General features: G+C 41.2%; 1 protein-coding gene across 1 annotated transcript in view; it reads right to left on the bottom strand.

The window, feature by feature from the left end:
* Nucleotides 1-113: 113 nt before the first annotated feature.
* The window catches only part of LOC118431639, a 60016-nt gene continuing 43879 nt past the window's right edge, over nt 114-16250 (bottom strand). Inside the window, exons 3-6 of the mRNA XM_035842881.1 lie at nt 8561-8738; nt 7601-7710; nt 7375-7548; nt 114-301 (exon numbers count right to left, since the gene is read on the bottom strand). Coding sequence (XP_035698774.1) covers nt 114-301; nt 7375-7548; nt 7601-7710; nt 8561-8738 — 650 coding nt within the window. The remainder of the gene's footprint in view (nt 302-7374; nt 7549-7600; nt 7711-8560; nt 8739-16250) is intronic.

Below are 16250 nucleotides of genomic sequence, written 5' to 3'. Positions count from 1 at the left end.
CTTCTCCAAATGAATGATCCACTATTAAACACACGTGACTAATCAAGTGGGTCAAAGTTGCCTGGAAGCTTGTACCGCCCCCACCCCACCACACGACCCACCCATGCCATAAATTACCTGTAGTGTGACGTGTCCTCCAGTTCGCGCCGTTTGATGTGTGAGGGAACCGAGCGGCCATCTTTGAGCCACATGACCTTCTTCACCATCGCCTTCTTCTTGCTGACGGTGCAGTTCAAGGTCACGCTGGTGTTCACGGGAACCTTCAGCGGGATCTGCAGTCCCACGGTCACCGTAGGGGGCACTGCAAAACGGAAGTGACGTCACACACAGTTAGCACTGACGTTTTACACAGTTAATACCTGCGTTAGAAGTTTTGGTATATCGGTTTGCAATTCCAGGTTCTGCAGGTCCATAGTCAGTCAGAAAAGTCTGTTAAGGGTTAAATCGAAAATAAAGTTGGTAGTCACGTATAAAAGTACCGTTTTATCAGTTTAACAATATTTTTCCCTCCTTCTCTTAGGTCCCTTTACATCATGTAAAGCATGTTAAGGTAGGTTTTCCTCTACGATAAGAACATGCTTAAAGTAAGTAATAACTTACTCGTATCGTGAGCTAAACATGATAGACAAGCTTATCTCCTGAAAGCTATCCAAGCTTTCAATTTACTTCATTGCGCTCCAAAGGCTCGGGCACTTCTCCCAGATTAGCTTCATCACGGCGCTAGAGAAAACTCTCTTTGACTTTTCTCGCAGTTGAGCCGAAAATCGATGCCCATTTCAGCCCAACCTTTCCACCTCGACGTTGTTTTTCACAGGCCGCATTTCGCTCTAACACGGTTTGTTCGATCCTTTTCTGCCTCGCTGGACGCGGAAAATTGAGTTAGTGAAACTACAGATTGCAGCAAAGCTGGAAACCTCAGGCCCCGCTATGCAGGCGGATCGGAGCAAATCTAATAATCTATACGAGAAAATGAGATCCTTTAGCAGACGTATCACATCGCTGGGTGATTACGCCAGAATTGCAATTTTCGCATCGAGTTTGGTAAATGAAAGTTTTCACATTGATTTTTCTGTTGCCAAATATCTAGTTTGAGAAAAGAGCGCTCCAATAAGCCTCTTGATTTGAGTTGATACTCCAAGGTATAGTGTATCATAGAAGACATTGAAATGCCAGAATATTGAGTGTATTGTAGGCAGCTGTTACCAGTATCTGCTTAGATTTTTTGGCCTACCTTAGTGATATCCTGTTTGCATTGAAATAAATACAAGTAATACAATAAATCAAATTTCTAAATCTGAAGTGGATGGATGACTCCTCTTAAGCTTGGATGAAATCAGGCCCTTATTTCCTCTCAACGTTACAGTATCCTGTCTGCTTCTCTCGTAAGGGTTCTGAGAGCTGTGAGAACGTTTGAGAACCAGCTGGTCATTCTTGGACTGAAGAAGGCAACGGAAAATGTACCAGAACATAGGCCAATCAGAAGACCCTTGTAGTCCACAAGAGAACTCCATTATCCACTAATCTATCAACATTTTGTTTTGTTGTATGTGCTCTACTGTATGTTGTTCACTGGTGTCGTAACTTTGACTAAATCTTTTGACTAAGCTTTTTGTCCTGTTTTCATGTCATGTATAGTGCCATCCAGCATTACATTAATAGATAAGTAAATAAATGGACTATTAACGAATAGAGAGCCCGTGGTTTCTCTATGTGATATGTGACATGTTAGATATGACTGTATAGCGAGCATGAAAAATTACATGAAAAATGGCTCCCTGAATTCATAGTGACCAATGTTACGGGTCTCGTGTGGAACTCTGGGATAGGTTAATCACCAGAACAAAACAAGATGGACGCCCTGGATCAGGTGCGACCTTGGACATATATTATTCTGTCACAATCTTCAGCCTGTATTGCCTCTGTAATGTAGGATTACGATACAAATGCCGTTTAACCTATTTGGGTACGATTTATAGCAAAAAGGCAAATGTGTTACACTCGCAGAGAGTAATGGGATACATTTAACGTCACAAGAAAACAAGATGGACGACATGGATCAAGTGTGACCTTGATTCTATCTTGTTCTATCACAAATTCCAGCCTGTTGGATTACTAGACAAATGCCGTTCAATGCTATTTGCGAACATTATACAGCTCAGGGCAAATGTATCATACTCGCAATGAGTAATAGGATACATTAAACGTCACGAGAAATCAAAGATGGACGACATGGATCGAGTTTGACTTTGATGCTATCTTGTTTTGCCAGAAACAGCTCGAGCCTGCAGGATTACTAGAACAAATGCAGTTTAACCTATTTCTGCACAGTTTATGGCAAAAGGGCAAATGTGTTACACTCGCAATGAGTAATGAGATACATTTAACATTACGACAAAACAAGATGGAAGACATGGATCAGGTTTGACCTTGATGCTATCTTGTTCTGCCAGAAACTCGGGCCTGTTGGATTACGCGAAGAAATGCAGTTTAACCTATTTCTGTAAAATTTACAGCAAAGGGCAAATGTGTTATACTTTGCATAAGATATGGGGCACAATTTGCCTTCACGAGAAAGCAAGATGGACGCCCTGGCTCAGGTTTGACCTTGATTCTATCTTTATCTGCAATAAACAGAGCTTGCAGGACTACTCTAACAAATGCAATTTAACCTAGTTCTGTAAACTTTACGGCAAAGAGCAAATCCTTCTCACAATGAGTAATGGGATACATTTACTTTAACGTATAAAGAAACGATGGACACCATTGAAAGGTGTTAACCTCTACGATAGAACGTATTCTGTCACAAGCCCGGGGATAAACGATTAATATCTTTCGATCTATTTTTATGACATATCATACTCGCTAGGAATCTTGGGATACAACCAACGTCACAACAAGACGGACACCGTGTATTAGGGTTGACCTCCATGGTAACTTTTTCTGTGACAAAACTCTAAATTAAAGGATAACTAGAGACGAACCGGTTTACGTACTCTTTTGTGAAATACGCTCACAGCAACTCACACTCGCAGTTGACGTCACAACGAAGCAAGATGTACGCGAAGGATTCGGGCTGACCGATATTGGAGCTAATTCTCCAAGCTCTTAGATTACTAGAACAAATATCAGATACCCAGCCCATGTGAGGTGTGCGTCATACGCGCAATGGCTCCTGGGATGCATCTGACGTCATAAGGATTAAAGATGCTTGGCTGCATTGGTACGGCCATTTTGAAATTTGTGTTGAAAGAAAGTTGTAACCGTCAATAAAATTCAGATGACCTCTATCGACGAGCGTTTTGCTACGGATACCGAAAGTTTTCTCTCCTTATAACCTCTAGGAGTGAACAAAGACGAATCGACATGCTTCTGTAAGAAGCACGGCCCATATGTCTTGCAGTGAATCCTGGGATAGATTAAACGTCACGACAAACGAAGACGTACTCCCGTTGTCACGGCTGACCTCTATTCTGGAGACTTCCGTCATTATCACCTTAAGTTACTTGTTTTCTCAGCAGGTTCGAATTTCAGAAGACAGCTTTCGTCTTGCTTGTTTCTGTAAAATGACAATAAGTTGTCTTTCATGGTCACAGAAAACAAAGGTCGACAAATGAAAGGTCACGGGAGGCAACATGGCCGCCGTTATCTCCGGCAGGTCTTTACAGTAGCCATGGGAACCCATCTATCTCTCCCCTGGTAGCGCAGATAACGGAGACAGATACTGTCTGACCTACTTGTGAACATGGTTTGTACAAGGCTGGGCCGGTCAGACTATGAAGATGGAGAGAAACACAGTCACTGAGTCAGGCCTACTCAAACAATAGTAGGGTATCTCATTGAATGTTTGTTCCTGAGGCTTTCTATGAAGGCTACGCTCATCAATTTCGTTTTCTTGTTACCATTGCTACGATCTACGTACTTCACTTTATTTTTCAACACACCCTGAATTTACATCTTATATCAGATAGCTTCGTTGATGGATTATTTTGAACACTTTTATAGCTTGGGTAAATAATTTCAATGTATGTCAGTGTCGCTTTCTTTTTGTAGCAAGCGTCTTTTGTGGTCAAAATGAAAGCTTTATGAAATCCTATTCTATGAATTCTACGTTAGCCTTCTACATTAGACCCGTATGTTTTCTAAGTTAGCCTCCTTCGTTGGACGCATATGTCTTCTGCTTAGTCTCCTAAAAGTTGCATTGTATTATAATACTGGTGTTGGTAAATGTAAAATTCCACTAGATAGTGGTGGATATTCAGCCATATATACATGTATAAGTATATTTCGTTTTGGTGGCGTGTTGGCATTTTGAGGTCAAAAGTTGAAGGAAGAAATATCGAAAAAAAAAGCATTTTTTTATGTGTTGACAAATGTACCGGTGAACACCATTCCTCTGAGGTGCTGGTCTGAAATGCATTTTAACGATTTTTATCAACCGAACACTTTGATTTTCCAGTAAATTATTCTGCAGTTGTGATTATCATAAATGTTTGGCCATTTCCGTTTGTGCAGCAATATTGAGCCAGGTCCAGAAGCAATTCATCGATTCGTTGACGTCATTGAAGAATCCACGCCCAAAGGCTAGATTTCATGTGGATAAAATCTTCCATAAGTTTAAAGCATACTGGTGGTATGTTTGAAATATGTGCACATTTTTTTAAAATCGCATTTGCAGCTTAATGAATTCTCTATAGATATAAATCTGGGGCATCGCAATTTCTGCCTGGAAGCAAATTGATTTGTTTTGTTCTATTTTTAGATAGACGTATAATTTTGGCTTCCTACTGCTCTTCGTTATAATTTCACTTTTCAGGGGATTATTATTGAAAATCGTAACAATTTGTCTAACAGAAACACATTTTCAAAATATGTATTCTAAGTATACCTTCATATGCATAGAGGCGTTTCCGTTTCTACCCAAGAGGAACTTTCTGGCATTTGGGTGCAAAAAGGTATATTTGACTCCTATGGCATGATTCCTGAAGCATTAGTGCTACACTTTTCTTTATAGGTATTATATTACTATATTTCTGAAAAAATTTATACAAGAGAATTTTGCACGGACGCTCTTTGATAAATGTCACTTTTAGTTACAAAGTGCCGACGATCTATAAGATATTGCATCTTAAGCAGAGCATGTAGCAAGTAATCAACACAGAGCCGTTAAAGGTAACTTTAACGTTATAGTGATAATATCTTCCAATATGCATTTAATGGTAATGGGAGATCAATAGAAGTCATGGTGCGTTGAAGTCATTGAAAAGTAGGTTACTATCGGGGGGGGGCATTTTCTGGACATTGATTATTTTTTTCAATTATTAATTTCAAAGGTAAGAGTAAGTTGGTGTTACACATGTAATCGATTACGCTTTTAATAGTGCTACTGTTGTTTAAAACTTTACTCAACATTTTTGGTGGACGTATTATCATCATCATCGTCTATTGGGTTCTGTATAGATGTGGAAACATCCTTCAGCTGCATTTAGTCTTTCTTCTTTTACTTCGAATATCAACTTACGAGGTCTCTCATTTATCGCAGTTTCTTTTCTCTGGTAGGTTTTTATCTTATATTAATATTTATCAATTCATCTCAAAACGGGTGAATGGTCCCTACAACGTTCGGAAGTCGATTTACAAAGGGGCCCACCATACATTTAAAACAAGACAAAACGTGTTACATTCAGTCAAAAATAAAGTTAGGTTGAATCTAACACCGTCCTCTGTGTTTGAGCTACCTACAGGATGCTTAACAGGTGTGTGCAATGTCTTCCTATACGAGTCTTGGCCGTGTCCCAGGTAGTCACCCGATGCTGCCTGTTATCATTACGTCTTTAGTGTCCTTTTATGATTATCACCGCGTTTAAACGGTACCCAGGAGATCCTAGAGGCAATCACATAGATAATAGCATTAGGGCTGAACTGTTTAATCCATTTCAGGATGGTCATCGTCTGAATGACCTGAGAACGACACAACTGGGAACGAGTTCGCCCTGCAGACGATAGGAAAACGATTGCCCTGGTAACGAGCCGTATGTAGGGCATGTCGCCTAATGGCGCGCTTTTCCGCCCTCGTTTATTTCCCGCGAGCGTCTGTCGACTTTTTTGGTCAAGAATGTTGTGTTTGTGGCACTTTTATGGTGTTTAACATAACGTTTTAAAGTTTGTTGAATGTATTGCATCATAATGAATGAAATAAGTGCCAGTATCACCCACTATAGTCAACCAAATCGGTAAATATTCGCGATATTTAGAGCTCTATTGTGGCAGAGAAGAGTTTAGCCATAGCCGATGCTGTAAGGTTGATGTGAATTACGGTTTTACCATGATCAACATTGATCCACCGAGGCCATAAACATTAGGGGTCAAAGTTGACAGGTGTCATATTTCGATGTTTCCATGACGACGCGGGTTCGATTGATGACCAGACATTCCCGCTACCACGCGCCATTAGTTCAGAATGGTGATCCGTTCCATTATCATTATCATCATATTAATCTGGGAACGACCGCTCTGGGAACGAGCAGACCCACGAGATGACCCGGAAAAGGTCGTTCTGGGAACGAGCCGTAAGTAGAGCATGACGGTCAGGTTAAGGGCCGCCATAGATGTTTCAGTAAAGAGAAGAGAGTAGAAAATAAGTGGTTTAGTTTTGGCACTCATCGTATTAGCAATAAACGTTAACCCTGAGGCTCCTAGAGTCAGTAGGATACTCAGACAGAGAATACACTTCTACTTAATCCCCAAGCAGATCCTACGGTGGCATAAGATAGTATCAAAAGCTGACAGAGGAGTGAAGCCGGCTTAGGAGTGTGTTTTGCTACTGGGGCAATGTGCACATTTTGGCTGACTACACTCCTTGGCCAGTTTGGTGCTATCTTATGCTATTGTAGGATCTGCTTGGAGATTAGCCTCTACCGCCTTTTTACTGCACGATAGTATACAAGGCAAATGTACTAGCAGGGGTCAAGGGTTGTCGCGAAGGCTGTTTTTATCACGATTGCTTTCTTTAGGTATAGGGGAAAATGTTGTGTTTCCGTTTACCCTACCGACCTATTTTTGTCTCGCCCGCTAGCTTAAATTTGACGAAATTCAAAACAGACTTCCTGACTAACAGTTGATTGCGTTGAACAGTTGTATACATTGCACTTCTTTGTTCAGTTTATCAATTTCCTATCTACCTACCCTATTTTCTCATGATCGTCCCTGAAAATACAACGTTTTTTTGCCATACCCAAGCAGATGACTTGAACTGCCCCAAGTTGCTAAACTGTACCTGTCCTTGGTGCTGAATTCACGGCGCACCATTGTAGTACACGTCATACATGGTGTACTTCGGGTCAAAGTTCGTGTTCAATACTATCATGACCTACTGACCTATAACCTCCAGGTACACGTAGGTCTCCTCCTGACCCAGCCCGTCCACTAGCGTGGTCATGACGTACTGTCCCTCGTCCTTCACGCTGACGTCATTGATGGTAAGAGAACCGTTTGGGTGCAGAATGGCTCGGCCTTTCAGCGGGCCCAACGACATGGACAGGGAACCGTTAGCTCTGTAAAAACAACACCATTCTATTATTTGTTTGTTTGTTTGTTTGTGTGCTTATTTGTGAGTGAATGACGTTAGAGATGGTGAGAACTAGAGAGCCGTTCGGGTGCAGAATGGCGCGGCCTTTCAGCGGGCCCAGCGACATGGACAGGGAACCGTTAGCTCTGTAAAAACAACACCGTTAAAACGTGCTTTATTACTTGTTTTTTTGTGTATGCATCACGTCATTGATGGTGAGAAAGTCGTTTGAATGCAGAATAGCGCGGCCTTTCAGCGGTACCAGCGACATGGACAGGGAACCGTTAGCCCTGTAGAACAAAACCGTTAGAATGTGTTCTATTTTTTTATTTATTTGTTTGTTTGCGTATAAGATTCAGAGATGATGACAGAAATGTTTGGGAGTAGAGTGGTGTGGCCCTTCAGTGACATAGACAGCCAACCGTTAGCCCTGCGGGGAGTAAAATATTAGTACGTGCTTTTTACGTGTTCTTAATAATAATAATACAATCCTGGTTAGATGTAGATATGGGCATCTCCTCTTTTACTGATCCCGACCAAAGCTTTGAACAAGAAATATCCATTAGTGGAATAATCCATATGTGTTAGACCCTAAATCATATTGCTACTTTAGTGAGAGTGCGGGCGTAGTTTTAGACTGCCTATTTGGGTTGCTAAAACCCACTTGGTTGATTACATATAGACTCCGATTGACTTAAACAGTTCATGGGTGTGTACTTGGGCAAAAACTACCCACCTGTGTGAGTACATGTAAATCCCATTTGCTTTTCTAATTCATATGGGTAAGTGGATGGGTTAACACAACCCACCTGGGGATTACATGTAGACTCCAAGTTCGTGTAGGTGAACGCATGGCTTGCTAAATCCCACCTTTGTGAATCCCATTTAGTTAGGTAATTCATATATGGGTCAGTGCATGGGTTAACACGACCCACCTGGGTGAGTACATGTAGACCCCCAGTTCGTGTAGGTGAGTGCATGGGTTGCTATACCCACCTGGGTGAGTACATGTAGACCCCGACCCGGGTGCTCTCGCTCTCCGGACCCTCCAGCTTGTTCCACGTGACCGCGATGACGGGCAGGCTGACGTCATAACTGGCCGGTAACGTCACGGTGTCGTCCGACATGACGCGGATGGTCCGGACGGTGGGCGTGCCCTGGTTACCATGGCAACCTGGGGAGGGCAGAAAAATGTCAGAATGACGTCACCATGATAAGAATACAGACTTATAGACGATTTAGATTTAGACTATTTTAGCAATAGAAACTAGTACAATTAGTAATTTTTTGTGACATATATCACGTTATTTGGTTCTTATTTTTAAATAGAAAGGGCACATGAACAAAATGACTCAAGGTTTCTTTGGCAAACTTGTATTAATAAGGAATCAGGTTCATTAACCGAAACCTAACAAATATTTCTTGACGTTAATCATTACAGTAGGCGCTGACATTTCCTTATCCCGAGGCGTTAAAGCTACACATTATTTAAAACTCCTCCGGATAGTATTTCATCAAAATCTCATATTTCATTTCTATACTAATTAAACACATCGCTTCATCATTTACTTTTTGTTCAGGCGAAGCTTCCCGAGGGGATTAACTAATCCGTCATTATGGGAAACCTAATCCCCACAGCGACATGTACAGGTGGGGATTTATGTCTTAATCTGGGCTGGATTAAGGCGCTTTGTAGATAACGTCTCATGAAATCCCCAATTTTGATGCGAGCGGCATCATTGTATAGATTACTGTCATATATACTGTGTAGTAGCCGTATACTCCTCTGCGTGCATTTTATCTTCACTAGACAGCTTTGAACACTGTAAAAGAGCTCCTTTATTCCGATACCCTTTAGCCCTATTTAGGGCTAGTCTACTAGGGTTCATATGAAACAATGAAACATACACATATATAAACAAACGCAAATATATACACAAACATACATGTATATATACAAACAGATAATAATAGATACACAATCATTAAAAAAACTATTGGCTTGAGAAGACTTGATACATTGCCTTTTTAAAGCGTGATATGTTGGGCAGGGATTTAATGTATGGTGGTAGAGCTTGGGAACAACATCTATTTTTCCTATGCGATTGTTTTGAAGGATACACAGTAATGTCATGATCTCTTGTTTAGAGGCGGTTTCATGAAAGCTTTTGTTGATAAATGTTAGGTCGAACTTGATACCACAAACAGACAGGCCACATCTTTAGGATTCTCACAATGCAAAATACATTTATACAAAAATGTACATATATAAGATTGTTTTGTTATTACAAAAAATATCGAAACTCACTATAAGCCCACAAACATAATTCTAGAATTTGTCTCGCTTTTTGTTTTAGATTTTTTTAATGAACGAAATTATTCTGTTTTAAAGAGAGCAAAACGGCAAAAACAAAGTGTCTGTTGACGCCATCCATGCAATTGATTTTAGGCAACCTTACTAGCTGTATTGACGTTCATTTCTGCGTAGTTGTCATCTCCCAGCACCGGGAATATCACACGCGTAATTACCAAACGTTAGCTAATTAGCGCTTATTAGGAAACGACGATGATATCTTTATTAATGATAACAAGGATTATTACTTTTTATGCCGCTATAGTATTGATTGATGGTCGTTTATTACTCCTGGGGTGTTTCTAATGATATGTCGAGTTCGGTCGCAATAGAATTTCTTCTGCAGAGTAAGAAGTTTAGTGGTGTTGACTTAAAATGGAAGTCGATGTCATCATGTCCTGAAAATTTAGGGAAAGGGGTAAAATCCTTAAAGAGATAAGATAGAAATAAAGATTAGAACTGCAAATAAATGACGAGGACAAAACAGCATAAATCGAGAATTTGATTTGCTTTTAGAAATGGTTACAATCTTGAGCTTAGCACGGGACTACAAAGTTTTAGTTGTATTCAGTTCAATAATGCGTCCTGTTGGATTGTAATAGAAATTCTTCTGCTGGGTGAGAAGTTGAGTGGTGTTGACTCAGCTAGAGAGAGTGCTAAAAACCTTAAACTTTGAGAGAAGAGAAACATAAAAAACAGAACTGTAGGTAAATGAAGTAGGGAAAAATAATTTGCCCCGCGTGACTTTGTATAGGTTTTCTGATTATCCTATCTTGTTTGGTCAGTAAAAGTTTAAGATTTATTCCGTACCTATTTATTGTAGTTTATAGGCCATACGAAAGCCACTGTACTTTTGTGTTGTCAATAAAGATCCAAACCATATATCCAGTTTTTATTATCTTCCACAAAAGACGTCAAACCCAGCCTGTTTAGAAATATTATGGCAAACACTGGTGTTACAGTAGTCTCTTTTTACAATTATATTCATCACTACCCATTGTCACATGTATGCCCACTATTTTTCTGCCATGTACTTGCAAATAGCCTCCAGGCATGAGGGAGGGCAACTTGTAAAGGTTGTTCGAACCTATTTTGCCCTCCCAATCACTATGTGATGAATACAACTAAACAAAATAAACAAACTTGCAAATAAACTTTCTTTCTTTATCTTCGACCCATCCCTGATGCTGGCTTTGCTGTAACAGTGTTACAGCGGCCTTCACCTAACAATGGCTAGACTGGCTGAAACACATTTCCGCTCATTTTCCTGTCCCGATCAGTAACGGTGTTTCTTTAGCACCCTTCGCCACATTCCCCTGAGCAGACAAACTGACACTTTGTTGCAAATTGCCACACTGTATCACCTCGGTGTAAGGCGACACGGCCAGAGTGCTACAGGCGATTACTTGAGTAAAGCGCGTCCTTTTGCTCCGGCGTCCATTTCGCAAATTGAGGCCATCCAACTCCGGTTACGCTACATAAAGGGGACTTGGGAGACGTATGGTTGTGACGTCAGAGAGACTGCGTTTCAATTTGGTCTCAGTGAAACCGGAACGTCTCAATGGTTCATTTACGCGTGTTGTTAATGAAACGTTAAGAAAGTTGTGCGGAGAGAGTGGATGTCATAGTCTATCGGTTAGCGATTCCGCGTATGGGGTGCGAAGTCGCGGGTTCGAGTCCAGGTAAACCGGTTGTGTTGAAGTTCTAAACACCTATCTATGTGCTGCTTGTAGGTATTAACGTTATAGTTTGTTTCTTTTTATAAAATTATTGGCTGTTGGTTGGTGGAAGTCAATGTGCAGGTGTTGGCACATTGGCGCACCAAAGCCGTAGTGTGTTTTTGAAACCTTTCGACAAATTAGCCGAAGGGGCTCGGTGGGCGTCATTCCACCGTCGGGGAAAGTCGTGTAAAGTGTCTTTTCCAAGAGCACAACGTCGGGGCACGGCGTGTATCGAACTCGAGACCTTTCGATTCTGAGTCGAACGCTCTACAAGTTGCGCCACACTAACGCCACACATACGCCAACGCCATTACAGTTTGGCCACACCTCAAGCACATTAAAGAACCAAACGCACGTAACAATGACAACAGGGGTTACAGTATGGTGGTGTGAGTGGATCAAACTATCTGTCAGTTCTTTGCCCAGTTTGTACTGGTGGAGTCGTGTGGCCTAGCTTCAGGGTGTTTGGCACAGAACCCACAGGTCCCGGGTTAGAATCCTGTCTTGCTACAATCTTGTTACCTTGGGAAAGGTACTTAAGACTACTTTCCTCACTCCACCCAGGTGTAAAAATGGGTACCTGACTTTGTTGGAGAGGTGAACGGCGGTGGAAGGAGAGAGATGAGCTCCACCTTATAATACCATTCCCTAGACACAGTAGATAACAACCCACTGTCCCTACGGCTTACTTATTAAAGTGACCTTTTTATAGAAGCCACTAAACTGTAAAAGTTCTTTTTAACACAAGAAGGTTAGTACTCACTACTTTTGCTGTGTTTAGAATTACCACCCTGAGACAAAAAATCGACACATGCTTCTTAGGTTCCAGTTGTGCTTCTAAGGTTCCAGTTTAAGGGCGAAGAAAAAAGTTTTCTCTTGCTTCATATTTGTTTTGTATGTCTTTTCTCACTTTGAAAGACCCCCTAAAATGAGTCAAACCAAACCGAAATCATTAAGATAGAATAGTCATATGTTATGTCTTCCTGCATTAGCTCTCACCTTTACATTTCCTTGTTTATTCATTCTAAGCATTTATTAACGTGAGGCATTCAACGAGAAAAATGAAATGATGGCAGTGGCATTTGGGAGTGAAAGAAATGTTGCTAACATGTTATATACACTCCAATATTTCACAGACAGACTGTCGTGTTATGGAGGGGCCTTTTGTGAAATACGACTTTGATATAACATGTACCACCGTACATCCGTGTCATTGCCAATGAATCAAACACGCTACCGAGCGAATGTGGCGAATTTATGGTCTGCTCGACATTCGGGAAGCCGTCGCGTTTGGGCGGGTCCGTGGCCGTAACATCCATCTTGCAACATCAAACGTCGCTTTTTGACAGGTCGGAATTCCCCATACACCGTTCCGTCACATTTTTCGGCGTGCCACAGCGATATTTTCCCTCCCAACAACGCCAAACGGCAGCAAACAAAGCGCGGCGTAAACCGGTCCTGACGCGGATGGATTGGAGTTCAAACGGTGTGATCAACCCCACGTCTTCTTTACTTTGTGTTCTTCCGCACCTTTGACCCCGCAGGCTTGCGGCGCTTTCATCTGTTCTGTTTAGTGTCGGGTTACACTCTCATCGAGCTAAGTATCTCTGGCGGCTTGGAGGATGAAAAATTGCTTATAAGACGAGAATGTACTTTCATTCTTGGACATCTACTTACTTTTTTATTAGACTTCAATTCCAGTGTGAATCTTCGCTCTGAAGTTTTTTTTATAAGATTCATTTAAGGTCAATAACATATAAATCGGTGGCTTTCATAGAAATGATTGGTATGAGCAGTACGTATGCACGTTTTTATAGCGAGTTTTTAAATGAAGAATTGTTTCAAGACGAAAGACCTGCTTTGCATCTTAGGTTCCTGTTTAAGGGCGAAGAATAAAGTTTTACCTACTTCATGGTTGCTTTGTGCGACCTGCAAACCTTGTAAAGCGACAACACGTGCTGACTAAGCTTAGGCAGAGCTTTCATTGTGGTTTTGTACAACGAATCGTCTTCAAATTTGATGGGAAAACACTTTTCCTTTTAGAATCCTCTTACAGATATTATCCTCGCCGTGTATTTTATAATTTTTCCTTATTGAGCTTTTGGGGGTGATTACATGAGAACGAATCGCTTGTGGATTCAGGATGGCACGTATTCTGCATCACGTTGACTGACCGCATGCAAATGCAAGCGAAGTATTGATGAGCGCTGTCAAACGCAGAGAAGCAGAAAATACGGGGCTTTGAGAAGACAGTGTAGATAATTTCTTGCGGAAGATAGTGCAGTTCTTTTTAGCACTTTTAATTGTAGCCGACAAGTTTCTTTCCTAAACCCCAGTGTAGAGTGCATAGCCTGGGCAACTCAGTTGAGAGATTTGAGTAGTTTAAACCACAGAGGCCAGAACAAAATGATTTTATGATTAACGTTATCTGCAGACTATACAGAAAGATATGTCATACATCTATTTATTCAAGAAATTCTCTCCTTTCCTGTGTTTTATGATAGTAATAACAACAACAAGCGATCTGGAATTCAAATCAAGTAACATCTATTGTGATGATTTGTAAAAAAAGGTACTGATAGGCCCTTTTGACAAAATTGTTTCAAACAATTCAAAGATTTATTGTAAAAAAAAAATGAAATAGAACAGAAAAGACTTGAGTGGCATCCTCGTTCACAGTCATCTGACTGTCTGAGAGTCCGCGGATCTACGCAATACTCTTGGATGGTGCTCACGTAAGGTCATACACTCGGGCTGACCAACACTGACGCAGATGCATAGCATATATCAGCAGTGAAAAGAAAACCACTACCTTCTAAAGCTGGGCACTGGGATCATAGTTCGGCTATTACATCGAATGTTGTGCAGGCTGACAAATAGTGATTCAGATACTGAACAGGTATCAGAAGATACCAGAAAACCACGACCATTTTAAGGCTAGGCACTGAGATTATAGATCTATAACAGAAACGCGCTATCGCCCTCAAAAATTTCATCAACATATTTCACGGAAAAATTGACACGCACGTGGGCCACAGAAAAAAAAATCAATTCCTTCCACCGACCCGGAGTTAGCGGCAAGGGCAGAAAAATCGCGACATTAATCTTCTAAATCGCTTTCACTGGACCAAATTTCATCGTATGGAGAAGTTTCATTTGACCGCGGTGTGAGGGGATCAGCGTGAAATTTCTGCAGGGCAGTTTCCTATTATAGAGTATGAGCGCCTGGGGAGTGGGTGGGCTGGGGTGTTGTCAGGCATGTCTAACGTGTGTTTTGGAGGGAGTTTCGCCCCTTGTCACGTAAAACTCGCCGTGATTGGGTAGTTGTACTCACGTGACTATGTGACGTAGTGTCGTCGTCATGACCATGTTAAAGGTTAAATTTGCCGTTTTAACGTTTTGTCTGAATTGATCTAAGAAAAATTTTGATCAGCTCCTTTCCATCAACAACACCCGATGTAATAGGTTGTTTGCACTCACGTGATATGACGTACGTCCGCCATATTAAATGGTTAAACCTCAAATGTTGTCGAGGTATTGAATGGATTCTGCTTTTTTTTTAATCAACAACACACTTTATGTGTCTGTGATCAATCGTCAAGTATAGTGTCACATGCCGCTATCACATGTCTGTTATGCTTAAAGGTGGCTATATGTACCATTTGATGGATACCAAAAAAGTAACATCACCACAGTAGAGCTTCGCTCCCTCATGGAGGACAAGGCTGAGTGGAGAAGAAGGATCCATTGCGACCCGTGATGACATCCCTGATGTCCACGTTCAAGATTCAAGGTGATGGATACAGATTTAGATACAAAGCGTTAATGGTCATGTATATGGCCTCCGTGAGTCAATATTGACCATGGGAAAATTCCAATATCAACCCTTCAGCATAAATATCGGCTATGGCTCTGTCAGATTTGTAGCCTTGTAAGTCCTTAAAGCTCCAAAGGTCAACGCTCCGCACACTTAAACATAAAATGGTCATTGGTCATTCAGTGATCCTCTCTAAGCCTTAATGAATGAATGAATGAATGAAGACCTTTATTGTACATTCATACCCACTGGGTTTAGTACAGGTCACAACAAATGATACAACATGATATAATGATACAACGAATCTACACTACTCAAGGATCGTATTCTACTGCGTACATTCGACTTCTTCTCGTTTCTTTGTGATATTGAAAATGTCCCCAGGAAGTTGACCAAGAGCATCGGGTCACCCCTTCTCATATCGATGTGCTTTCTCTGTAACGGGCAGGGGTTTGACGCCCCAGGCGCTTCCATACACGAGTCAATACAAAATATCATCTGATCATTGGTCTATAGACTATAGTGCCCATTCAGGAGTGTCCAAGTCGACATTTATAAGTCCAATCATAGAAATATAACGTTTCAACATGCAAGCTTGCGTCCTACACTTAAGGGCAGTTGTATCGACTGATTGATATAAATGCATATACTAAAACTTATTGATCTTGTCCTCCCGTCCGTAAGGTCCGGCTTAAGGTCAAGGTTCTACACTTTAACATAAAACGGTCCTTGGTCATTCAGTGATCCTCCCTGAACCTTGAATGTAACTAGGAGTCTGACCAAGGACACCGGGTC

The sequence above is a fragment of the Branchiostoma floridae genome, chromosome 15 (assembly GCF_000003815.2).
Source record: "Branchiostoma floridae strain S238N-H82 chromosome 15, Bfl_VNyyK, whole genome shotgun sequence".
NCBI lineage: Eukaryota > Metazoa > Chordata > Leptocardii > Amphioxiformes > Branchiostomatidae > Branchiostoma > Branchiostoma floridae.
Note: the sequence above shows the minus strand (reverse complement) of the source record. Positions and strands in the feature narration are given on the sequence as shown.